General features: G+C 40.6%; 1 protein-coding gene across 1 annotated transcript in view; it reads left to right on the forward strand.

Annotated features, from left to right (window-relative positions):
- Nucleotides 1–26,153, forward strand: part of PIP5K1B (phosphatidylinositol-4-phosphate 5-kinase type 1 beta) — a gene marked incomplete at both ends in the record, with an annotated part of 190,551 nt that overhangs the window by 80,509 nt on the left and 83,889 nt on the right. Inside the window, 2 exons of the mRNA XM_079706716.1 lie at nt 2,329–2,628; nt 25,860–26,071. Coding sequence (XP_079562842.1) covers nt 2,329–2,628; nt 25,860–26,071 — 512 coding nt within the window. The remainder of the gene's footprint in view (nt 1–2,328; nt 2,629–25,859; nt 26,072–26,153) is intronic.

Below are 26,153 nucleotides of genomic sequence, written 5' to 3' on the forward strand. Positions count from 1 at the left end.
AACAAAAACACTAATTTGAAAAGATATATACACCCCTGTGTTCATTGCACCATTGTTTTACGATAGCCAAGATATGGAAGCAGCTCAAGTGCCCATCAATAAATGAATGGAAAAACAAAATGTGGTATGCATATGCAATGAAATATTACTTAACCTTAAAAAGGATGAAATCTTGCCATTTGTGACAACATGGATGGACCTAGAGGGTATTATGTTAAGTGAAATGTCATACAGAGAAAGACAAATACTGTTTGATTTCACTTATATGTGGAATCTGAAAAACAAAACAAGTGACCAAACATAACAAAACAGAAACAGAGACATAGACACAGAGAACAAAGAGGTGGTTACCAGAGGGGAGAGGGGTGTGGGGGGAAAAGAAATAGGTGAGGGAGATTAAGAGGTACAAACTTCAGTTGCAAAATAAATGAGTCATGAGTATGAAATGTACAGTGTGAGGAATATAGTCAAAGATTATGTAGTATCTTTGTATGGAGACTGATCTTAACTAGACTTATTGTGGTAATCAGTTTGAAATGTACAGAGGTAGCAAATCACTATGTTGTGTAACAGGAACTAGCATAGTGATGTAGGTCAATTATACTTCAAAAACAAACTCATAGAAAAGGAGATCAGATTTGTGGTTACCAGAGGCGGGAGGTGGGGGAAGGGGGCATTAGAGGAAGGTGGTCAAAAGGTACAAACTTCCAGTTACAAGATAAATAAGCATTAGGGATGTGATGTACACCATGGTGAATATAATGACCACTGCTGCATGTTGTATAGGAAAGTTGTTAAGAGAGTAAATCCTAAGAGTTCTCATCACAAGGAAAAAATTTTTTTTCTATTTCTTTAATTTTGTATCTATATGAGATGATGGCTGTTCACTAAACTTATTGTGATACTCATTTCTTGATGTATGTAAGTCAAATCAATGCTCTATGCAAACTTTCTGGAAGAAGCAAATTAATTCCATGTAAAGTAAAAAAACCAAATGTAATCACCAAAATTATTAAAAATTTGTAAGACCGTAGAAGAAATTTATAAATTTCTTGGGGTATAAAAAGCTTTGCTAAATAAGAAGCCAAAAAAGCACAAGAAACAAGTACATAAATGTGACTACATGAAAAAGCAAAACATCTGTATAACCAAACAAAAAAAAACCCAGGTATAAAATTAACATAAGCACATAGGATATTTCTAAAATGAAAGAAAGTGGGAACAAGAGTTTCCACAAAAGTTGGGAATTGGGGGAAGGATTAGGGATAGTAGACTTTTCATTATATAAATGCCTTTTAGTAAACTATTTTTTACTTTTTGCCTACTTTTAAAGTGAAACAAAAATAGGTGTGTATTCCCTACTTTTATAGCAAAAAAGACAACATAGTGGAAGAAAATATTTACCCTGAATAGAATAGGAAACTAATAAATATCCAGAATATATCAAGAACTCCAACAATGACAAAAACGTAAAGAAAAATGAGCAAAGGATAGTAACACAAAATTATCTTTGAGGTGGCTAAAAATATGTAAAAATATTAAATTTCTCTAGTTATTAGTGGTATTCACATTTAAATTAAATTAAATTAAATTAAAATCAGGTTGTCATTTTTCACCAGCCATGCTTACAAAGATTATAAAGTTGGATAATATTCAGCACTGGTAAGAGTGGTGGGAAATATGTAATCTTACAAAGTGTGGTAAAGTGGTCTGGCCATTTTGGAAGACAGGTTCTCAGGAGCTACTAAAATTTTAAATGTTCGGGCTTCCCTGGTGGCGCAGTGGTTCAGAGTCCGCCTGCCAATGCAGGGGACGCGGGTTCGTGCCCCGGTCCGGGAGGATCCCACGTGCCGCGGAGCGGCTGGGCCCGTGAGCCATGGCCGCTGAGCCTGCGTGTCCGGAGCCTGTGCTCCGCAAGAGGAGAGGCCACAGCAGTGAGAGGCCTGTGTACCACAAAAAAAAAAAAAAAAAAATTAAAAATATTCATCCCTCATACCCCAGCAATTAATTTTCTCTTGAGCTACCTTAGAGAATAATTACACATGGCACTAATCACGTCTTTGCCTGATTTTAGTTGGAGCTAATTTGGGACATTCTGTCCATTTTCAATTCAGCCACTTTTAATGCCCTGAGATCAGAATGATAAAGTTGCTGTTCCCATAAGCCGACTTAAAAACTAGGTTAGGAACAGCAAAATTTTAACAATGGCCGTTAACAAAAATAATCACATTCCATTTTTAATTATCATTTTAGATGAAAACACGTCATAGTGGAGCATTATTTTGTAAAAGCAGAGTTGAAACATTTTTTTCCTTTTTCTTTTTTTAGAATTTAAACCAGAATCCAAGGACTCTTTTGCCCAAATTTTATGGACTGTATTGCATGCAATCAGGGGGCATTAACATCAGGATTGTGGTGATGAACAATGTCTTACCACGCTCCATGAGAATGCACTTTACATATGACTTGAAAGGCTCAACCTATAAGCGAAGAGCATCCCGAAAAGAGAGAGAGAAATCCAACCCCACGTTTAAGGACCTAGATTTCCTGCAAGACATGCACGAAGGGTTGTATTTTGATACAGAAACATACAATGCGCTCATGAAGACGCTTCAGAGAGACTGCCGGGTAAGGAAATGTCATTGCTGTGAATGCCTTTGAAAAGTCATCTGTGGTAAGGTACCTTTGTAAGAATGTCCAAAAACTCACATGGAATCCCGTCATTACCAATCCTGGTGCTGATCCATGCTTCCCTGTTGTTGAAGGAACTGGTGGATGATAAGGGAATTGTCTGGAGTCTGTTGGTTTTATTAATAAGCTAAGTCAGCTTTCTTTGATCAAATGAAGCAAGAATTTTTTTTTCTTTTCATCCTCCCCTGGGGGAAGGGTGGTTAAAGTGGAGGGAAAAGAAGTTTAGGCTTAACACAGTGATTAGCGAGAAAAGCCACATACAAGACTTGAATGAAGTAAGATTCCAACAGGGGAGAGAAGCTTAGAGAAAATGCACTTGGTGGGATTGATAAGTGGATCCCTGGAAATCCACTGTATATGCAGAACCATGAGGTGGGCCCATTTGCTGAAATTGCTTTATGTGATCTGAATAAGAGGTGATCAGGAATGAGGCTTGACAGAGCAAAGACCATTCCATGCAAAGTAGCCAGAGCGATTGTCAAAAGGAGGAGGAGTTCCCCCCAGCCAGCAATGCGTGAGAAAAAAAGAAAAAAAAAAGTAAAACCGAAGTCCAGGATAAATTTTTCTGACATGGTAAATTTACAGAAAGTATGTAAAAGCCCTTTTGGAGAAATAGATGAAAATGCAACTCTGCTAGGTTCTGAAGGATGATGATCATTTGATTAACAGATTCTCAGGAATGTTATTTCCTGGCCCAGATGAACTTAGGAGAACCATGCAGGTTCTCAGCTGAGTTGGGCATGTTGGAGATGGGCTGAAGGCGTGCTGGTGCGGGGTTGGGTCCAGGCCTGACCAGGGCTTTCTGGGGAAGAGAATAGGACTCATGGGGCCTGATCACTGGGAAATATGGGGTGTGCCTTGGCTTCCTGGGCCTTCTGTGGACTTGGTCAGATGACGCACCTTGTTACAGGAGAGGGAGGGTCCCTTCTCTGCCAGACTCGAGCTCACCTGAAGGTGAAGGAGGCAGTCTAACCACCGCATGTAATGTATAAAATGGGGAATCCTCAATGAGAAACACAGCCCCACTGTTGCTGGGTTTTTTCTTTCTGTGTGTTAAAACATCTATGGTAATGCATAAAGATGTGTCCTTGGAATTGTTTGTTTCATCGGTAGAGGATTTACTCCACAGCTCCTGTCCTTTAGATGCCATTCATTGATGCTTCAAGTTTACCAAGCTAGCCTAAGATATTTTCCTTTTGTTTTTAAATTGAAGTATAGTTAACTTACAATGTTGTGTTAGTTTCAAATGTATGGCAAAGTGATTCAGTTATACATATATGTATATATATGTATTCTTTTTCAGATTCTTTTCCATTATAGGTTATTAGAAGTTATTGAGTATAGTTCCCTGTTCTATATAGTAGGTCCTTGTTGTTTACCTGTTTTATATATAATAGTGTGTATATGTTAATCCCAAACTCCTAATTTATCCCTCCCTCCCTTTCCCCTTTGGTGACCATAAGTTTGTTTTCTGTCTGTCAGTCTATTTCTGTTTTGTAAATAAGTTCATTTGTATCATGTTTTTAGATTCCACATATAAGTGATACCCTATGATATTTGTCTTTCTCTGTTTGCCTGACTAAACTTAATAGCCTAAGATTTCTTAATGCATTATTTCTTTTAATTATCTCAGCCACCCTTTGACATCAGTACCATTCATACTCCCATTTTAATTGGTGAATAATTAGGTTCTTAAAACGGTTAACAAACCTGTCCAGCATCACCTAGCAAGTCAGTGGCAGAGCCCACTGTTTGGGGACAAAGCATGTGCTCTTAACAATTGAAATTTAAAGATTCAACGTGAGGATTTTTTTTAAACTATCTTTTCAGAAGTCATGGGAAGAACAGTGGGAACCAAGCAAACAAAAAAATATCCAGCTGATCTATTCAGATCTCTGGGTGCATATGAGTGACTCTTGTTTTTCTTTAAAAAAGAAAAAATAAAATATACACACATTTTAGGAGAAACCTTTTCCTGTGCTTTTCAACCCTGACAGGATGTGGGTGAAAAGTGACTCTCAGTTCCCCAGGGTTTCAAACAGTTTTAGATTTGCTTTCTCTTTGTGTGTGTGTGCATTTCTTGCCTCTTGAATATGGAAAGCCTTTTTTCTGCTGTTTTCTAAAGCCACAGGCTCCTATGCCAGAAAAAAAAGGAAAGGTCAAATGTAAAAAGCCATTGCACAGGATTTGTCTGTTTATTAGCATTTCCTAAGCCCAATCCTGATAGAACAAGGTCAAACATGACTCTGCGTCAGGAATGAGACCCTGGGGTTTTGCCTTTTTATGTTTTATTTTTTGAGGATTTCTTGTGCTAAGGCACATAAAGGTCAATGTGGAGGTATCCTAAGCCTAACTCCCTCTCTTTCATTGCATTTGAACTTGTCAAGGACACAGATCATGAAACTTCCTTAAATTGCACACATCGGCCTTCAGAAAGGCTTTTCTTGGGGTGGAGTTGGAGCATGGGAATGGCATGCTGCGGGGGACCCTGAGTCCCTTCTGTGATCTGCCTTGACTATATGACCAAGGCCTCTGTGATCTGGAGTCAGCAGCTGATTCTCAGATCAGAGCTACCTGGAGGAAGGCACTTTTCTGGAATGGTAGGTCTTAATATTTAATAGTCATGGGCCTCTTTGTAAAACTGATGAAAGCTGTGAACTGTCTCCCCAGAAAAATGCCCACTCACACTCCAGTTCATGAATCCCTTGCAGCCCATCGTCTCTCTACCTGCTCCCTACCCCGGGCTAACGACCCCCATCCTAGGGCCAAGCAGACTCATCTCTCTTTCTTCAGGTCATCCTCTGAAGGGCTGGAATAGGCTGTGTGGTTGGCATTGCCCACAGCATCTCTTACCCTGACATTTCCCTCACTTTGCAGAACTGAGCTTTAGCACCAGATGAGGTGCTGGGGAGACGCAGGGAGGATGTAAGTTCACCCTGGGGCTGGCACCGGCCCCAAACCATCGGAAGTCTCTGCTGTTAACAATCCTCTGAGTGAGGCAGTGCTGCTAAGGCTCTAGAAACAAGTCAGGCAGGGGACTGGATTACTGTGTCACCAGCCCAGCCAAAGAAAGGTGAGTTACACCCATATTAGGATGCATCCTTTTACTCACTCATCAGACATGTATCGCAGGCCTCCTGTGTGCCAACATGAGGTGAATGACCTCTGTTTTTATTTTTATTTTTTTGAAAATTTTTTTGAAACATCAACCAATGTGATTTATTAATATGTGATAAACATTTTCTCAGCAAGAAATTTCAATCAATTCTGATGTCAATTCATCATCTCAGCGGTAGCAAGATCTTTAAGACAGAAATAAGGTTAGGGTGGAGGGAGGGAGGGAGAAATGAAGGAAGGTCAGGTGTCTGGATGCCTGGATATTAGATCTTCCACTGATAAGCTGTATAATATTTGACAGGTCATAACCTCTCTAAACCACAATTTTTCCTTAATATATAAGCTCATCTTATGTCCCAGGAGCATTGTGATGATTAAATTAGATGGTGTAGGTGACATTATTTTATAAATGATAAAGCCAATATAATATAAATTTTTATATTTATAAATACTTACATTTATTATTATAAATTATAATTATTTATTATTTATCTTTATAAATAATATGAATTTTTGAATTTTATTTTATTTATTTTTTATACAGCAGGTTCTATTTTTAATCAATTGCCATTCAGAATATTAAGTGCAATGATAATATTCTAAAGCATTTTAGGAATCAGAGTAGGTAACATCATAGCTTGGTTCTGAAGAAGGAGAAGAGTTCTCCAGGTAGGCAAAGAAGTAGAAGCATATTTCTAGGAAGAGAAAATAATATAAGCTAAGCATGAAATGGCATAACATGTTCCAAGAACTAGAGTTGTCTGGTGTTGCAACAGTTAATAGTAAAGGAACATGTGAGGTAGGAGAGAAATGCAGTCAGGAACCAAAGAATGTCCAAAGACCCTTTCTGCTGGTGCCAGATCCTCTTAAGGGCTTAGAGGTGGTAAAGCCAGGAATCCCAGACCTTTGGACCTCAGCTTTTCTGCTGTTCCCAGATAGAAACGATAAGCCTCCTCACCTCTTGCTGCCGACTTCTTGCTTCCTGCCCCCACCTCTTTCATATTTTGGCGTGACGTCTCAGACCCCAGGACTCCATTTCCCTTGCGTGACTGCTGACCGGAAGATACCTGCCTGACTCATTGACCCAGCCTGACCTGCATGCATTGTGCCCTGCTCCCCACAGCCTACTTCCCTGACTCCCCATCAGAGCTGCTGCTTCTGGACTCTGCATCCAAAGCAGCCTGGGCCGCCTCAACCCACAGTGAGCCCTCTTGACAAATGCTATCTTCCCCTGCGCCCTTTGAGCAGCCCCCGAATCCTTTTCCCCAGCTTCCCCAGCCCAGCCTCGGGCCCTTGCCTGTAAGCCTGTCCCCCTGTGCTGGTCCATCCCTACCAACTCCTCCACATGGCACGCTGTCCACTTAGAACTCTTCTAGGGAACGGAGTGCACTTTATCCTTCAACCCTGCCGAGGCCACTTGCCCACAGGATTCAGACAAAGGGCTCTTTCCAAAAGCAGGGATCCAGATCTTGGGTTCTCCCTGGGTCCCACATTGCTGTTCCCTGTAGGCTATGTCTGGGGAAAATGGACATGGGAATAACTGGGTTCCCTTTCTGGAAGCATTTCCTCTCTTTGGCCTCACCCTCTGCCTGCTGTGACAGCCATCTACACCCATAAGAGAACTTGGCCCAGGGTAAGAGTTATGTCAGCAGAAAGTACCGCCAGGACGTCACAGGTCACTTGCCATCAAAAACAGGAAGTAGGATTTATTCAAACCATCCCCTGTGGTCCCATGTGACAAGCTGAGAGACACATCCTATGTGAAAACTGGTCTTCCCAGGTACTCCATTATCTTCCCACAGCCTGTTCCTCTGCCTGTCTTCCCTGGCCTGGGGAATATGATCAGCATGAAGCCAGTTGCCCACATCAGTACCCTGAAGCTACTCTTTCCAACCTTCGTTCTTGTTCTCTTTTCCCACACTCAGTAAATCACCGTGTCCTCTCCAGTCTGTCTCCTCAATAACTCTTGGATCTGCCCCCTCCTCTCCAGATGCACAGCCACGGCCCTTATTGAGACCCTTCCTCACCTGGAGTTTTGCAGTAGCCTCTTTACTAGTTTTCACTCTCACTGCCTTTCAGCATAGCCCTAATGCTGCTGCCAAAGTGCTCCTCAGATCAGAAGACCACCAGTTCCTGAAGATCCTCTAGTGGAGGTCCACTACTGCCTTTGGGCCAGAGCCATACTTACTTCCCAGCTTGCAACATTCAGATCCTTCCCGATCTGTTCCTTGCCACTTCTCCGGATGCTCCTTCAGCTTCCTTCTTCAGCCTTCTCTCTCCCCTCTCCCCAGAGCATCTGTACTCTCCAGCCATTCTGATCTACTGGACATGTTCTCTAAAGGTGTTGGTCTTTTAATACATGTCTCAGTCCCCTGGACCATTCTTCCCTTCTCTCCTTTACCTGTCCCCCTCCTACTCATCTCTTCCGTGAAGACCACCATGCTGCGATTCCCCAAGCCTCTGGGGCTGACCTCTTTTGTGGGATTTAACATACTATTTTATTTATTCACATGTAGATCCTTGAGCATGAGGATCAAACCTTAAAGTCTTTGTTATCTTCATTGCCTGGTGCTTAGTCAGTACTTAGTAACTGTTCATTGAAACACATATTCGAGGGACTTCTCTGGTGGTGCAGTGGTTAAGAATCCACCTGTCAATGCAGGAGACACAGGTTCAATCCCTGCTCCGGGAAGATCCCACATGCCGCAGAGCAGCTAAGCCCATGAGCCACAACTACTGAGCCTGTGCCCGTGAGCCACAACTACTGAGCCCGTGTGCCACAACTGCTGAAGCCCGCATGCCTAGAGCCCATGCTCCACAACAAGAGAAACCACTGTGATGAGAAGCCTGCACACCGCAATGAAAAGTAGCCCCCGCTCACAACTAGAGAAAGCCTGCACGCAGCAATGAAGACCAAATGCAGCCAAAAATAAATACATAAAATAAATATATTTTAAAAAGAAAAGTAAAACAGAAATACATATTCGAGCAAGGGAATAAACTATCTGATGATAGAGGGCGACAGGTTTAGTCACACTTCCAAAAAAAATCTATCTTTGGTGACTTTTGTACATCTAGCTGTTTTTTAAGTTCTGCGTATTTTGGAAGAAGTATCCAGTTTCACTGCAATGCCTGCCACATATAGCATTGAGAATTTAATAAAGCAGATGATCTCCCTTTTGAATCACTTGGGATTTTTTTTAGAAACTGTATTGATTGTCCCCATGTTAAAAGTCATTTGTGTAAAAAAAGTATTTTTATCTTTCAATTATTTTCCCATAGAAACAGTATTGTAAATAGTCATTAGACTTTATTTTATTTAATACTGATCCTTGTCTCCTTTGGGTGTATATCCAGTCTCCCTAGCTAGACTGTAAATGTCTCAAAGGCCAAAGCTCATTCCTTATACCTCTCTGCAGCTGCGTACCTGGCTTATTGTATACACTCAGTACATATTATAAGATTATGAAATTAAAGTTGACTTGAAATTTATGTATTAATTTTGGAAGAACAATTGGGAACTATTTTGTGTGCATTTTAAATTTACTATAATTATTTCTTCTCTGGCATAACTTATTTATGAGAAATCTAAAATGTCTCATATCATTTAATTAATTTGATAAATTATTACATCCTACAATATTTGTTGATAATTCTGGGGACATGACATTGATAAAGTATATTAGTGAGAACTTGTGTTTGCAATTCAAATAGTTCTTATTCCTTCATGTGGGAGTCATATCAGACAGTCTTGATAATTAATGACCTAAATGACTTATTTAACATTATTTTTTTTGTTGAGCAGCAAGTTTATTAATTTTTATGTGGTGTGGAACCAATTTTCCTTTTTCACACAAATGTCTGTCATCATAAATATTAATATTAATGAAATATTAATGAAACCGGTCTTAAGAATACTGAGACTTTTTGATGTGCAAACTGGGATTTCATCCTAACTATGTATGGCAAGCTCTAAATTTGTAGATTTGTAGATCAGATTCTTCTCAGCTATATGTTTGTATGGGTTACAATGTAGGTTATTTTCTATAATACTTAATTTAGCATAATGTTAGTGCTTACCCCATAGCTATAAATTTCTTTAGCATTAATTTTTTTGCATTTAGTTTAGACAGGTTCTTTTCTTTTTTCATATGTATTGGTTGCCTTCCAGTTATCTTTAAGGAGGAAAAAATGTTTCAGACCTAATAGAAAAAAGATGTACATCTCTTACTGATGACAGCACTTATATTTAAGCTATTTCCTTTATCAGTAAGGAATTGGAGTTTGTTTTTAGACTTCAGCTAAAACGTGGGAAGGGGACAAGGATATCATTGACTCCACATCTCTGTTCCAGACATTGAAAGATTACTTCCCAAAATAGATATAGATAAATGCACTGTTTTGCAAATTATATCTTTAAAACACTATAATCCCATGATATATTTTATTTGCTCCATTGTTTTAAGTTATGAGTTTTGCTATCTCTTATTAGTTATTTTGATAACATTGTAATACCAACATAAAGCAAAGATAAAGTTGGTGGAAAAAAATAAGTAAATAAAACCAACTTACAGAGTCCAAGATTGTTTGAGCTAGGAAGAATTATAGGACTTCCCTGGTAGCGCAGTTGTTAAGAATCTGCCTGCCAATGCAGGGGACACGGGTTTGAGCCCTGGTCGGGGAAGATCCCACAAGCTGTGGAGCAACTAAGCCCGTGCGCCACAACTACTGAGCCTGTGCTCTAGAGCCCGTGAGCCACAGCTACTGAGCCCGCGTGCCACAACTACTGAAGCCCGCACACCTAGAGCTCGTGCTCCGCAACAAGGGAAGCCACTGCAATGAGAAGCCTGCGCGCTACAACTAAGAGAAGCCCCTGCTCCCCTCAACTAGAGAAAGCCCACGCGCAGCAACAAAGACACAACGCAGCCAAAACTAAAATATAAATAAATTAATTAATTAAAAAAGAATTTTTAAAGGGCAATGAGTTTAAAAAAACAAAAAGAAAATCATGAAGTTTCTGAGAAACAGTGGAACAATGCCTTCTGTGCTCTGGTCTGAGAGGAAATGATCTTGGACATAGATGTCTGTGTCTAGCCAAGCCAGATTTCCCTGTGAGACTGGAAATGAAGGCATCACATATGCAAGGACTTTAAAAAACTTCCTACCTCTAAATCTTCTTTTATAAAAAAAAATTTATTTTGAAATAATTGTAGATTCACATGCAGTTGGAAGAAAAAAATACAGAGAGATCTCATATACTCTTCACCTAGTTTTCCCAGCAGTAATATCTTATAGGACCTTAGTACAATATTACAACTAGGAAATTGACATGGGTACAATTCAGGGATCTTTTTCAGATTTCACCAGTTTTACATGCACTCATTTGTATGTGTGCATGGGTATGTATATATATCGTTTATGCACATGTGTATTTATGTAACCACCACAGTCAAATATAGAACAGTTCTTCCACAAAGATCCCTCCTGCTCCCCTTTTATATGTGGCCACAGACACCTCCCTCCCATCCCACCCCTCCCCAGTCCCTTGCAACCACCAATCTGTTTTCCGTCTCTATAATTTTGTCGTTTCAGGAATCATATGGCGTGTAACCTCTGAGATTGGCTTTTTTCACTCAGCATAATACCCTTGTGATCCATCCAAGTTATTTTGTGTATTGGTAGCTTACCCTTTTTATTGCTGAGTTATGTTTCATGGTATGGATATACCACGGTTTAAGCATCCACCCATTGAATGACATGTGGGTTTTCTGTAGTTTTTGACTATTATAAATGAAGCTGCTATGAATATTTTCATAAGGGTTTCTGCATAAGCACAAGTTTTCATTTCTCTGGTATGAATGCCCAAGTGCAGCTTCTGTGTTGTATGGTAAGCACATGTTTAGTTTTGGAAGAAACTGCTAAACTCTTTTCCAGAGCGGCTGTGCCATTTTGCTTCCCATCAGCAATGTATGAGTGATCTAGTTGCTTTTCATCCCCACCAGTATTTGCTGTCATCACTATGTATCTATACACACACACACACACACACACACACACACACATTTTTTGGGGGGGGGCTGCATCGGGTCTTTGTTGCTGCATGCAGGCTTTCTCTAGTTGCGGTGGGCCGGGGCTACTCTTCGTTGTGGTGCGCGGGCTCAGTAGTTGTGGTTTGCGGGCTCAAGAGTGCAGGCTTCGTAGTTGTGGCACACGGGCTTAGTTGCTCTGCGGCATGTGGGATCTTCCCAGACCAGGGATCGAACCCGCGTCCCCTGCATTGGCAGGCAGATTCTTAACCACTGCACCACCAGGGAAGTCCCATGTCATCACTATACTTTTTATGTTAGCCATTCTGATAGGTGTATATTTAAGTCTGTTGTTAAAAAAATAGCTTAAGTATATACTTCACCAAAGTAAAAGATAAATCCAAAAAAGTAGTAGTTTGGGGATAAAGAGTGGTGAAAATGAAACAAAAGAGCTTACAATTAAGTCTAATGGCTGATCGTATGTCTGTGGGTCTTAATGCGATTGGTAGGGATTCCTGAGAAAGAGACACCTGAGGTATAAGACGTTAGCACTAATAATAATCATTTCTATGAGACTTTAGAAGCTCATAGCACTTGATCTAACTCTATTCTATAGCCATTGGTATTTCTATATTGTATTGTAATTACGTTGGTACACGTTTTATGTTTGCCTACTAAAATCTGCTCTCTAGGAGAACAGGAATTGTGTGATTTCATTTTCCTACCCTTCAAATCACTTAACAGAATAGCAGTTGTCTCAGTGTTAGTCTTTTGATGAAGCCTAAGAGATAACAACAACATTTTTTTTTTAATGTTTATTTATTTGGCTACGTCGGGTCTTAGTTGCAGCACGAGGGATCTTTTGTTGCGGCGTGCAGGCTTCTCTCTAGTTGTGGCGCACGGGCTTAGCTGCCCCGTGGTATGTGGGATCTTAGTTCCACGACCAGGGATCGAACCCGCATCTCCTGCATTGGAAGGAGGACTCATAACCACTGGACCACCAGGGAAGTCCCAACAACAACATTTTTGAAATTATAAATCTTACCTAATCAATAAACATAATAAGAGCAAGGTTTGTTAATAGTGTACCCATGGTTTGATACAAAATAGTACCAGAGTTAATCATCATATCAGTGTTGTGAATTGGAGGATAATGGTTTGAAGTACATTTGTATTGCTCACCTGGCCAGCATCTGTTAATGACCACTAAATTAGTCAATCGCAACTGTGCTGACCACTCAGTCCACTCAGTTATTTATTTAGGTGGTGACTGGTGTCCCCATTTAAGACTATCTGAATGACACAGCTGTTCATCAGTCCTGGAACGGGGCTGATGTTTGTCCAGCTTTGGCACTCACTGCTCTTCATCTCTCATGCAGGTGGGTGATGGGCAGGAGCTGCCACCGCAGTAACAGAAGGGACAAGTTGGTCAGTACCAGAGAATTTCAGGGTAGCTGCCAAAATCCAAATACTCTTCTATGTTGTTGTTCACGCCTGACTTTCTACTCAGCAAGAGATACCTCAATTTGAGCCAGACAAGTAATTCTCAATATATCAAAACAGCTATTCCAGTTTTGGGTAGAGGGAGCATTCTATCTTAGATATAACCTGTAGATACCAAAGTAACAGCATTTAAAACACATCATACATGGTATATAGTCATGAAATACCTATGCACAATATAGTACCCAATACATGATTTTATGGATGGTAAGGACTCATTTCCAAGGCTCAGTCCATCCATAGGTTGTTTCCTTTAACATTTGCTCTGAGCCAGGCGCACGGGCTTTAACATTTGCTCTGAGCCAGGCAGTGCTTGACATTTCAGATAGATTGTCTCACTAATCCTCACAACAGCCCTGCAGAGTGAGTGCCATGATTCCATTTTGACAGATGAAGCGGGGACCCAGGAGAGGTTCAGCTTCCCCAGGCCTGCAGAGCTTATAGTGCTGGAGCCAGGATTTCCACCCAGGTCTCTTTGGTTCTAAAACCCAGGTTCTTTCATCTGTGCACTCTCCTTAAGGGGCTTGTAGGTATAATGGAGGAAAGTCTGTGGAAATGAAAGTGTTAAGTAATAACTTGGATGGACGCAGACAGGGTGGGCTGGAAGTGCCCGATGACTGGTTTTCTAGCTGTGACACAGAGCTGGGGAGAAGGTGCTGTAGGGGTTAAGAAAGGGCTCCGTCAAAGTAGAGAACTTGGTTTGGACAAGGCAAAGAGTTAATGAAGTCTCACAACCTACTTCAAGGAAGGAGGGAGAGAGGAAAGTCGTGCCAAGTGACTGAGGAACACAAAGTAAAATTAGTAATCCAAACATTTAGTTTTGAAAGTTTAATGAAAAGCATAATCAAGCCCATTGACACTTGCCAACTGTTACCAACATGTGTGCACATGAAATCCTTTTAACTTAAAAGCAAAACTTCTTTCTGAGAAATGTGATGGTTACAGTGGAGTTGATTGTTTTTCCAATCCGGTGGAGAGGGAGATTGGGGACGCGATGTGGGCTGTTGAATCCTGTGTGAGCAGCTTTTGAGAATTCTCATTAACTCCAGAAATTGAAGGATTATCGAGCCAGTAGTTGTTTTTTTAACGCTCACTTCAAGCCAAATGGAACAATATAAAAATTTCTACCGAAAAGAATGGAAATGGGAGACTGGAAATATCTTCCTCGACTCCTTTAAAACTCCTTTATCTTTTTTCTCATAAGAAATAATGCCTAAAGATGAGAGAACTCACATATTTCCTAAGGTGTGGTGGTGGTAATGTGTCTAGTTAACTTTCATTTTAAGTAATTTGTCACATATAAATATAAATATACAATAATTCCAGTCAAAGGAAACTAAAGTCTTTGGCCTTTATGAAATAAAAATAGTATGTGAGGGTTTCCTGCTTTTGTGTGAATAGAACCTACCTGTCTTTGATTTTGTAGATGACCTTAGGTCTAGAGGTGAGGTCACTGTAGGTCCCAAATAGGAGGACTCACAGAGTATCTGAGGGCAGGGAGCAAAGGGAAGGAAATGTCCCCATGGCCATATCCTCCTCCCCTGCGGGAATCCTGGGAAACCAGAGCAAAGAGGTAGAGCAGGAAGGGGAAGTGGCCGCGGGGGACATGACAGTAGCAGCAACCCTGGCTTTGAAGATGTGTCTGGAAAGGCTGTGAGGTTGGCCGGTGTGGATCCGGTTGTGGGTGCCAGTGTAAGTCTGTCACACAGATGACCATGTGAATTAGAGCAGGGTTGTAAATACCCAAGCCCATGGGAGACAGAGGGGTGGCAGACCCCAGCAACTTACAAAACAGAGCTGAACCTCCATAGCTTAGGAGAAACTTCTGGAATCTAGTAAGAGACTGAGTTCCAGAGACTTAAGAAGTATTTGAGAGTTTCCAGGGTCTGGGAAAATGTTACAAAGTTTAGAAAATGGTTCAGAAATATGCCCTGTGGAAACACTTTTAAAGGGGGAAATCTGTTTGATCTTTATAGGGCTTTATTTTATTCATTCAACAGTGCCCATTTACTGAGTACCCACGTTATGGAGGAGTAGGGCCTACATGACTGCCTTGTGAAAGGCAAGGTACTTCTTGGGCCACGCACTGGTTCTAGTTCTTTCCAAAAAGCTCAGCACATTCTGGCTTCTGAGAGGCTTGGGCTCACGTACACAGCTCTTCATCCCTGGCCCTATCAGCAGTTTTATATGCCTCCTCTCTCCTGCAAGTGACTGTCCCTTTGATGTCACCATTGTTCTTCCTTCAGAGACATACCTTAATTTAGTTATTTCAATCCAGAAAGGATAACTACTCTCTCCTCACTTCTGTTCCTCGAAATTCTGCACTTCTATACTGTGAGGTAGAAAATCTCCACAGGAGAATTTCTACCTTCCCTCAAAAGAGTGAAATGGCCAAGGACAATCTGTTATTAGTGAATGTATATATTATATTTCAACTTTTAAAAATTTATTTATTTTTACTTTTATTTTTGGCTGCGTTGGGTCTTCGTTGCTGTGTGCGGGCTTTCTCTAGTTGCAGCGAGCTGAGGCTTCTCTTCGTTGTGGTGCGTGGGCTTCTCACCACGGTGGCTTCTCTTGTTGTGGAGCACGGGCTCTAGGTGTGCGGGCTTCAGTAGTTGTGGCACACGGCTTTCAGTAGTTGTGGCTTGCGGGCTCTAGAGCGTAGGCTCAGTAGTTGTGGCTCGCGGGCTCTAGAGCGCAGGCTCAGTAGTTGTGGCGCACGGGCTTATTTGCTCCACAGCATGTGGGATCTTCCCGGGCCAGGGCTTGAACCCACGTCCCCTGCATTGGCAGGCAGATTCTTAACCACTGCACCACCAGGGAAGCCCTAAATTTCAACTTTTTATAAACAAAAGGATACATCTGTGCACTTCTCTACATGTATACTTAAAAAAACTATTTTAAAAGGGATACACAGTCCATTGGATATATTAGTTGTCCGTAGCTATTAGAGATGCAGGGAAGTTAAAACCTAATGTTTATTTAAAATATCCTCATCCAGCCTGAGAGTGAGCCTGGCTAGAGTCCGATATTGTTGACTTCCTCTCTTCATTCCTCCACATGAAGACCTCATTTGTAAACTTTGCCCATGTTCAGTCAACTTCAGCTGTTCCAAAAACAAACCATTCTAGATACCAACTCATTGTTTACTGTGTTTTCACAAGAACCTGGTAATCTGGCTTCAGATGATAATGGACATTCTCTGGAGATAGAAATCTGCCAGACTCTGATATTCCTCTTTATGAAAGAGCTGTAGAACTTTTTCTAGATTATTAGCAATTTCAGAAAATATGTCAACAACCTATTCTCAAGGAGCAGAGAAAGCAGTGATTCTGGGTTGCAAGTTTATTCTCTCCACTCAGATGTGTAGGGAAAATTGAGTCTCTTAATTTTCCATGACTACTCTTGCTCACTAAAATCCACAGTCTTGAACTTACCAATTAATAATATTTCAGTCTTTTCGGGTTTAAATAGTCACGTCTCAATTTCAATAGTCTTCTTATTCAAAGTTGAACTCCCTCTGAGGACTGGTGTAGATTGACCCTCTTTTATCACTCCATCTTTTTAGATACACACCATTGAAAATGTAGGGTATTGATCACATCTTGACATACAGAGACTAGAACATTGCTACAGGGCCCTCCACTTACTATATTCTATTTCCACCTCAAACCATCACTCTCATGCTATGTGGGATGTGGCATTGAGCTACCATCCTATGCTTTCTTTAATTTTGACCATAATTGTTTCTTAAATAAATCAAAATACCTCAGGACCCCAAAGAATTCATTTCTAATGAAGGCTCCCACAACCTGGGTTTTCTGTCACTTCTTAAAACTTACCCCATGGGTAGGTACTTGTTCTTCGTAAATTGTAAGTTTTTCCGTACAAATGATGACTTTCCCAGACTTCAGATTGTTCCTGCCCCGTGGAACTTTTTATGATCTCAGAGCATGGTTTGGCTTGATTTTTCTGGCTTCAAACCACCACAGGAATCTTGGTTGACAAATTGTACCTTCCCTTCCTACCAAATTAATTACATGTCATTCAACAAATAGTTTAAATTCTTGCTCTGCAAAAGGCTCTGTGCTAAGTCTGTGGGAGGGATAAAAATGAATAGGATATGGCCCTCGCCTCAAAGAAGCCTAGTGTTTAAACCATAAAGCCAAACCACTGAGGTCTTATTTATTGTGGACAGATTACCCCATTCTTCTTTGCTTTCTTTGTCTATTAGAGTAAAGTGAAGAGGGGAGGGAAAGTGAAGAGGGGAGGGAAGAGGACTTTTTTCCTCTTTACCCAGAGAGGCAGTTCACCACAGCAGGTGGACTGTAGTAGACAGTGTGGAAGATTCAGGAACTGCACCTCATACATTGAAGTGGATGTGGAAACTTGTGCCACGTGTGGCCTCTGAGTCTCACTGGACAGCTGGACAGCCCCAGGCTCTCAACTGTCCCACCAGTCAAGCCACAGTGAAGCAAATTACTTATGGCAAAGCAAACCAAAAGATAAAATGGGAAGTACTTGACAATTTTAATGTGTTACTTTTAAATGTGTTTACAAATAATTTATTAAGACATATTTATGTGTAGAAATGAAGTGTCTATAAAGAAAAAGATCCATAACCCATCTAATGTAGAAGATGATGAATATATATATTATTCATTCATATATTTTTTCATAGATAGATAGATAGATAGATAGAGGTTTTAAAATAATAAATGACTATTTCTAGTGCCTCTAAGGTATACTTCTATTACTTTAAGCTTTTTAAGTGAGCAAAAAAAGCCTGTGTACAAGGTAATCAAGCACAGCTCAGAATTCTAAATCACCACGTTAGACACAGTGAAAAACACATTATTGCCATCACTAGGCTAAGGATTGAATATTTATTTCAGTCTGCTTTACCAGCCAAAATTGTATGGCTCGTCACAGCCTGTTTTTTCTCTTTATTATATTAGCAAAGAACACTCTGAGCTGTGTTGAGGAAATTAAATTAAATTATAAAACAACGTTTAGCTTTAACTGGGCTTGCACATGCGAGTAATTCTGGAGCTGTACTCCAAGGAGCCTACTTTGGGGGGAAATGGCAGACCCTTGGGTTCATTTTACCCTAAACCAATGGGTCCAAGAATGTCTATTTGTATAAAATCTTCAGGATACTGTTTTGAATTGTGTCGTATCATTGAATTAACACAAATGTTTTAGCCAGTCATTTACTCTTTTTTTTTTAATTTTTTTATTTTTGGCTGCACTGGGTCTTCGTTGAGGTGTGTGGGCTTCTCACTGAGGTGGTTTCTCTTGTTGCAGAGCACGGGCTCTAGGCGCGTGGGCTTCAGTAGTTGTGGCTCGCGGGCTCTAGAGTTCAGGCTCAGTAGTTGTGGCGCATGGGCTTAGTTGCTCTGCGGCATGTGGGATCTTCCTGGACCAGGGATCGAACCCATGTCCCCTGCATTGGCAGGCAGATTCTTATCCACTGTGCCACCAGGGAAGCCCAATCATTTACTCTTTATTCAAGGACTAGACAAAGCCAGTTGGAAAATTACTCAGGGCCCTTGATACATCTTCCTGTCAGCTCCACATCTTGTTAATTTGGTTGTTCTTTAGATCTTTCATCAAAGAATGATCAGGTGAGATGAGTGTAGAACATAGCAACTTTTCTGCTTTAATTATTTTAGTTAAGATCCCAAATAATTTTTTATTTTTATCTGTGCCATCTCTTGCCTGTCATTAGCAGAGGTAGTGGTAAGTTAACTCTAAACAGGTATATGAATACATTTCATCTAAGGATTTCAAAGCAGTATATTAAACTTTACGTTTTGAAAAATTCAAACATATGCAAAAGTGGACAGAATATTATAATGAACACCCATGTACTCTGTACCCAGCTTCAACAGTTTTCAACTTGTAGCCAATCTTGTTTCAGCCCACTTCCAACCCCCCCATAGAATTTGAAGCACATTCCAAACATCACATCATTTTGCTCAAATATATTTTAGTAAGAGTCCCTAAAAACTAAGGACTCATTTTTTTAAAGTAACTAGAACCTCTTTATCATACCTTTACAAAATTAACAATTCTTACTAGTCAGTGTCCAAATTTCTAGTTGTGTCAGAAATAAAACCTTGTTTTATAGTTTGGATCAGGATTTAAATAGGATCCATCCCCCACCCCTCGCCCTGGTCACTTATTTTTTCATTGTGGATATTCGTTGAAGAAATTGGTTTCTTTATTCCATTGTCCAGATTTTGTTGATTACATCCCTATAATTTCTTTTAATATGTGCCTCTCTCCCCCCCCACCTTTTTTTTTTCCTGTAGATTGGTTGTTGGATCTAGAGGTTTGGTCAGATTTAGGTTTGACTTTATTGTTAGTGCTCTCTCCTCCCATCTGGAGGCACATAGTGTCAGAATGCCTTTCTTTCTGTGATGTTAGAGGCATTGCTGACCACTGACTAGATCCATTAATTCATTAGGGGTTGTAAAATGGCAATGTTCTTGTTTTATCACACATTAGCTAGAATGCTCAAAGGATTTCTAAACAAGAGAGTGCTGAGCACATAACAGGTGCTCAGTAAAATATTTAATGAAAGGATTAATTTTCATAAAAGCCCCCGTGACAGGGGAAGTCATTAGAAACCTTGCCTAAGATCTGATTAAAGAGCATCTTTTTCCTCCTAGAATCACCATCCTTCTTTCTCCACTTTGCATAAAGCATTGCTTACAGATGACTTCAATTATTTTTGCCACTCTTAATATCTTCTGGTGCTGTTCTTCAACAGTCTTTTGGACTTCTCTGGTGATTTTCCTTTCTCAGTCTTATGCCAACTTAACTTCACATTCCTTACAGATTGGAAAAGCAGAGAAACGGAGGACAGGAATGCTAAGGAAACCCTAAGATGTGTTTCAGAACAGAGCCTCCATCTTAAACTCAGCACCAAGCACTCTTGGATAGTTAAAGGGTCTTTGAAGTTGACCCAGCCTGTGACATGCTCTTTTTGCAAAGCCTTCCTAAAAAGAAATGTGATGATCTTACCAGCTTCCAAGCTCAGACTAGTTTATAGCCAACAAGCTTGCCTTTTATCTGCCATTTAGTTGCGTGCCTACTGAACAGTGAATTCAGAGTCTCTAAATAACAGCTTGATTTTTGTCCCTGACACAGTGCGTATAAATACCTCTGGTGTGGGAACGTTTGAAAATACTGTAGGCTATTAGCTGTATTTTTTTCTGACAACAGACCACAGAATCACAGTAAATGCTTTCAGTGCTGAAGATTTTTCACACGCATTGTAATTGTGAAGCGGAGAATCTAAGTTCTTATATTTGATATATAAGATGTATTGCTATACATTTTTTGCTGCTGAATATTTTCTTTTTCACTTGCTTGCTCACAGGGAAAGCAGTATAACAAATGCACATTTCTGCTGTGATCAGAGTGTACAGCAGGGAGCACAAAGTAAAACAAGTCTTTGGTGAGCAGAGCAGCCTATGCGCATGATAGGAAAAGTATAGATAAACCGAGGGTCAAATTTTATTCCGTAGAGGGGCACTGATAATGTGCTTGGGTTTTCAGAGAGGAGGTGTTTTCCTAATATTTTGTGCAGATCATGAGTATAGTCTTCATGGAGCTAAGAATTGAGATAGACTTTGAAAAACCAGTGTGATTTGAATAAGGACCTTCTAGAAGAGACAACCTGAGCTGTTCATCTTACCTCTTCAGGGCACATTTTGGGGTAATTAAGGGATTTCTGTTTGACTAGCCTGGGAGGTATCTCTAGACAGGTATGAAATAACAGAGAGATGTTGGCTGGGGCCACGGTAGCAAGGACCTTCAGTGTCACTTGAACAATGGTGAGAGAATACAGCCTTTGAGGAGAGGTGTGATATCACCTGGTCAAGTAAAGGTGTCAGGAATGAATCAGAAAGGGAAAAAAGGGAAGTTGAAATCAAAGCTTTAGCAAGGAGGATCATTTTGATTATAGAAGCTGCTGGATTGGGCAACTTAATGAAAGGAAAAAGAGTCATGGAGTCTGAAATCCACATTAGAATGATTTCAGGTAAGAGAGAAAAAGTGAGAAAGAACTCCTTTTGGGGGAAAGTATACAGAAGTTTAGAAACGTGCAGAAGGCTATGGGAAATGTACAGGACTGGAGGTTAGGAGTGAGTTTGGACTAAAGGTAACATTTTAGGAATTGTCTGTAGAGCAATAATAGTTGGAATCTACCCCTAAAAGAGTCTTAAATCTATCCACGTCTCCCTTGAGCTCCCCTGCTACCACTTCATTCAAGTACCATCAACCCTCACCTACACTACTGATACCCTTCAGTCAAAAGTATGTCCCCCTTTTGTGGGGTATCTCCACAGCACCCTGATTTTTCCTTCCAGGCCTTATTCCAACCTGTGGTTCAAGCTTGTGTAATTTTGAGGATGGTGTCATTGTCTGTTTTACTTACTCCTGAAGGTCTGGCAGCTTCCAGGGTGCCTGGCACAGACTAGACACTCAACTTGTTTTTTCCAAAGAAAAAGAGTAAATGAACATCACTACCAAAAAGCAGAAAAAGAGAAGAGTTGAAGAGAGAACTCTGGTGAATATTTTTAGGGCATAGAAGAAAAAAGTGGGAAAAACAAATAGGAAGGCAAAGAACCAAGAGAAGGTGGGCCCCAGTAGCTGAGGATGAGTGGAGGTTCCAGTGGGGGGTGGCCAGCAGTGATGGATTCTACAGGTGGAAGAGAACAAGGATGACAAGTAAAAGTAGTATTTATTGGGTGCTTTCTGTATGCCATGACTATCCTAAGACTTGATGTGGATGAACTAATCTTCATACTAACTCTGTGAGGTAGGTGTCCCTGTTATTTCTGTTTTACAGATGAGGATGCCAGGCCCAGGAAGGTTACATACTCTGCTCAAGGACAAACCAATGGGGGACCCATGAGTCCAACGAGGCCACCTGGCCCCAGAGCAGTGTCTTTACTACCATGCAGCCATTCTGGCTCCTTCTAGCAGAGGGCTAAGGGCTATGGCACAGAGATGGAAAAGGAAAAAGACTGGCCACTCTTTATGATCTTTGGCTGCGAAAAGAGGATAGCAGTGCCTGTCATTCTAAGTTAGGACATCTCCCACGTTAGGTCACCAAGTCTACAGAAATCATATGTGAATGAGAGCATACCTGATGCGTTGCCAGCCATGAGAGCCTAGAGGATATGCTTTATTTCAGAAAAAGATAGTTTTTTTAACTTTTTATTTTGTATTGGAGTATAGTTGATTAACAATGTTGTATTAGTTTCAGGTATACAGCAAAGTGATTCAGTTATACATATACATGTATCTATTCTTTTTCAAATTGTTTTCCTGTTTAGGTTGTTACATAATATTGAGCAGAGTTCCCTCTGCTACACAGTAGGTCCTTGTTGGTTATCCTTTTTAAATATAGCAGTGTGTACATGTCAATCCCAAACTCCCTAACTATCCCTCCCCCCTACCCTTCCGCCCTGGTAACCTTAAGCTTGTTTTCTAAGTCTGTGAGTCTGTTTCTGTCAGAAAAAGATAGTTTTGATCACATCTTCAGGATTTTGTAGCAGCTGCTTTAACATTGACTTTTATACCACATTCCAATATTATTACTGACTTAAAAATAGTCCTTGAGAAAGAAGAGAAAAAATAATCTGGCTCTGACGATAAAAAGCATTATGGTATTTCAGCTTGCTTTCAGTTTTACATGTATCTGTGGATCTTTCCTGGAGTAAGGTCTTGCCCAAGCTAGATGGGAAAGCACCTGTATTTGCCTTGCAACTGTGTTTTGCATAGCAAATGCATAGGTACAGGATCCACCAGCAACAGTGAGGTCAGACCAACATTCTGGGAGAAAACGTGCGCCTGAGTGACTGATTAGACTGGTGTCTGTTATGTTGCACGATGTTGCACCCTCTCAATGCTCGCGCGTTAAGATTTGGCAGATGTATCGATTCCTTTCATTAAAGATCTGAGAGGATATGAATAACAGAGCTATTTTGTTCATAATTGATGCAAATCTGCAGTGCACGTAACTAAAATCTGTTCCCGGAATTTTTCATTACACAAGTTTGGGAATTTGATTTAAAATATATGTCTATATATTTATCGTTTTCTTCCTTACCATTTTTTATGGATGGTGACTTTCCCTAACCCCAAATCCAAATATCATGCTCAACTTTCCACACAATAGGAATAAAATTTATCCTTTTTTTTAAGGCTTTCACTCAGAAAGTAGAAGCCTGGCCCTCTGAGGACAATGAAGCCCCTTCAGGGTTGCTGGCAATCCAGTTTAAAAGTACAGAGGAAACTAATCTCTGTTGAAAATTTATTTGTAACTTTTTCTTAGTTCTCTAAGTTTTGGTTTGTATGTTTTTTAAATAAACCCAGACTAATATTTGACCACTTAAAACAATGAAATCATTTCTTGCCTTGTCTACTAGTTGAAGTTGGACCACAGCCTGACTTCATATTCCTTATAAAATGCACATGTTCTCTTTGGATTGTCCTTGGGCAAGAAAGGAGACTCTAAGTACAAATGGAACAGTTCATGTTGAATCATGCATTAAAAAAGTATTGTAAGAAATTATAAGAAAAAGTATTGTATAAAGAAAGCTTATTAACAAGACTATTATATGGATAGTAGATAGTGGGAAGCAGCCGCGGAGCACAGGGAGATCAGCTCGGTGCTTTGTGACCGCCTGGAGGGGTGGGATGGGGAGGGTGGGAGGGAGGGAGATGCATGAGGGAGGGGATGTGGGAACAGATGTATATGTATGACTGATTCACTTTGTTATAAAGCAGAAACTAATAAAAAAAAAAATAATATATGGATAGTTTACAGAGAAAAATGAAACAAATATGGTGTCCGCGAGTGCCTTTCAGTTTTCACTACTCTAGATGCCTGTTAGGAACATTTACAATATTGTCACAGGGACTGATTAGAATTTGCTTTTGAAACCAGTCCACTGCTTTGTGGGGGAACATTTACCATTGGGCACTTTGGGCTGTGCAGGGCACAAGGCTGTGACTTTCACCCATTGAACACAGGACTGTTCCCTCTGGCAGATCGTGAAGCCATTATTTTATAGCCCATTGACCAGAATTTCTGTGTCAGCCAACCTTTTCCTGCTGAACATCCAAGCTGTGCTCCTGGGTACCCCCAACCCAGAACTTTTAAAGGAATCGGGACACACCAAAAGGGCACTAGTAAGCAGGCTAGAAGTACAGTGATATTTTTGTTAGCTTTTTATGATTTCTGTTTTCAGAAGTATAACCCGATCAAAAGCACTTGGGCTGAGGGAGAATGAGAAGTGTAAGATATTCTGGGTACGTATTCAATCCCTGGTTAAACAATTATCTATAGACTCTGATCTTCAAAGGCGTTTCCTAGCTAGGGTACAGTGATAGATTATCTCGTTGGTTCAGAGACAGCTATTCTGCTGCGCAAACTGGTCTTTCTGGGCTGTTTTGATTTCCTGAGTAACTTTGTGTGAAAAATGCCAAGGTGTTAAAAAAACAAAACAAAACAAAACAAAAAACCTGTTGTAGGAAGAGAATCATAGACAAACTATTAGGAAAAGAGCTTTATCATAGAGGAAGACACCCCATTTTCCTGAACACTCTTCCTCACTTGAAGAGTCCTGAGTGTCAACGACTTACCCACACTCGGAAGCCATGTTGACTGCCTGTCTTGCATCTCGACCGTGTCTCCGTCATTTTCCTGTCAGAGCATTGCTATCTCCTTTGTCTGGCTGCATCCAGCTACTTTTAATTCCTTCTCTTTCCCACTGTTTGCTGAGTGGATAATTAAACAGTGAGTCCTGTTCTTTGTTGAGGCCATACATTTAAAAAAGACTCGCTGCAGGGAACCGAATGATAACTTTGAAAGACAAGCTTTGAAAAGGAGACCACTAAACTCTAGGAAGATGAAAGTTTATGAGAACAGATTTCAGACAAAAGCCCATTCCAGCTGAGTCTTCATGCTGAGGAGGGTATACAGGCTTGTAGAGACCATTGGTTGTTGGTGTCTCTCCTCTAGTACCTAAGATGCTGGAGTTGAGTGCCTGGGTTCAAATCCCAGCAGTGTGAGTTTTGAGCTGTGTGATATTGAGCAAATTATATCTCTCTCTGTGTCTCATTTTTTTCATCTGTAATACAGAGATAATAATAGCACCTAGCTCAAAGAGTTGTGAGGATTGAATCCAAATGAACCATTTAGCACCTGACACATGGAAAGTGTTCAATAAACGCTATTGGTGAAACATTAATGGAGTGCTGAGGCAAGATGTGCTTATTCTATATTTACATAAAAATATCACCTTAGAGCCATGGTGATAATCCTTACTGCACATGACCTAATCGTAACCTCAAATGTTTTTATTTTGATTTTTCCTCTATCAGCCACCCTCTGGGAGGCAAGCAAGAGCTGCATGTCTGCATATCTCTCTGATTGTGCGCAGATGAGATTTACAAGCCATTTGAGTGATGGGCCTCCTTGTTCTTTTCCTTACTCAGGTGCTGGAAAGCTTCAAGATCATGGACTATAGCCTTTTGCTGGGAATCCACATCTTGGACCATTCCCTCAAAGAGAAAGAAGAGGAAATTTCACAAAATGTGCCTGATGCTAAGCGGTCTGGGATGCAAAAGGTCCTCTACTCAACAGCAATGGAATCCATTCAGGGTCCAGGGAAATCAGGAGACGGGATCATCACAGAGAACCCGGACACGTAAGTGCAACGCCTGCCCACACATTTCCTTGATCGTGGCAGCCAGCGTCATTGGGTAATTAAATGCAAGCATGTTCCCTTC

This window comes from Hyperoodon ampullatus, assembly GCF_949752795.1.
Source record: "Hyperoodon ampullatus genome assembly, chromosome: 6".
In the NCBI taxonomy this organism is placed as follows: Eukaryota; Metazoa; Chordata; class Mammalia; order Artiodactyla; family Ziphiidae; genus Hyperoodon; species Hyperoodon ampullatus.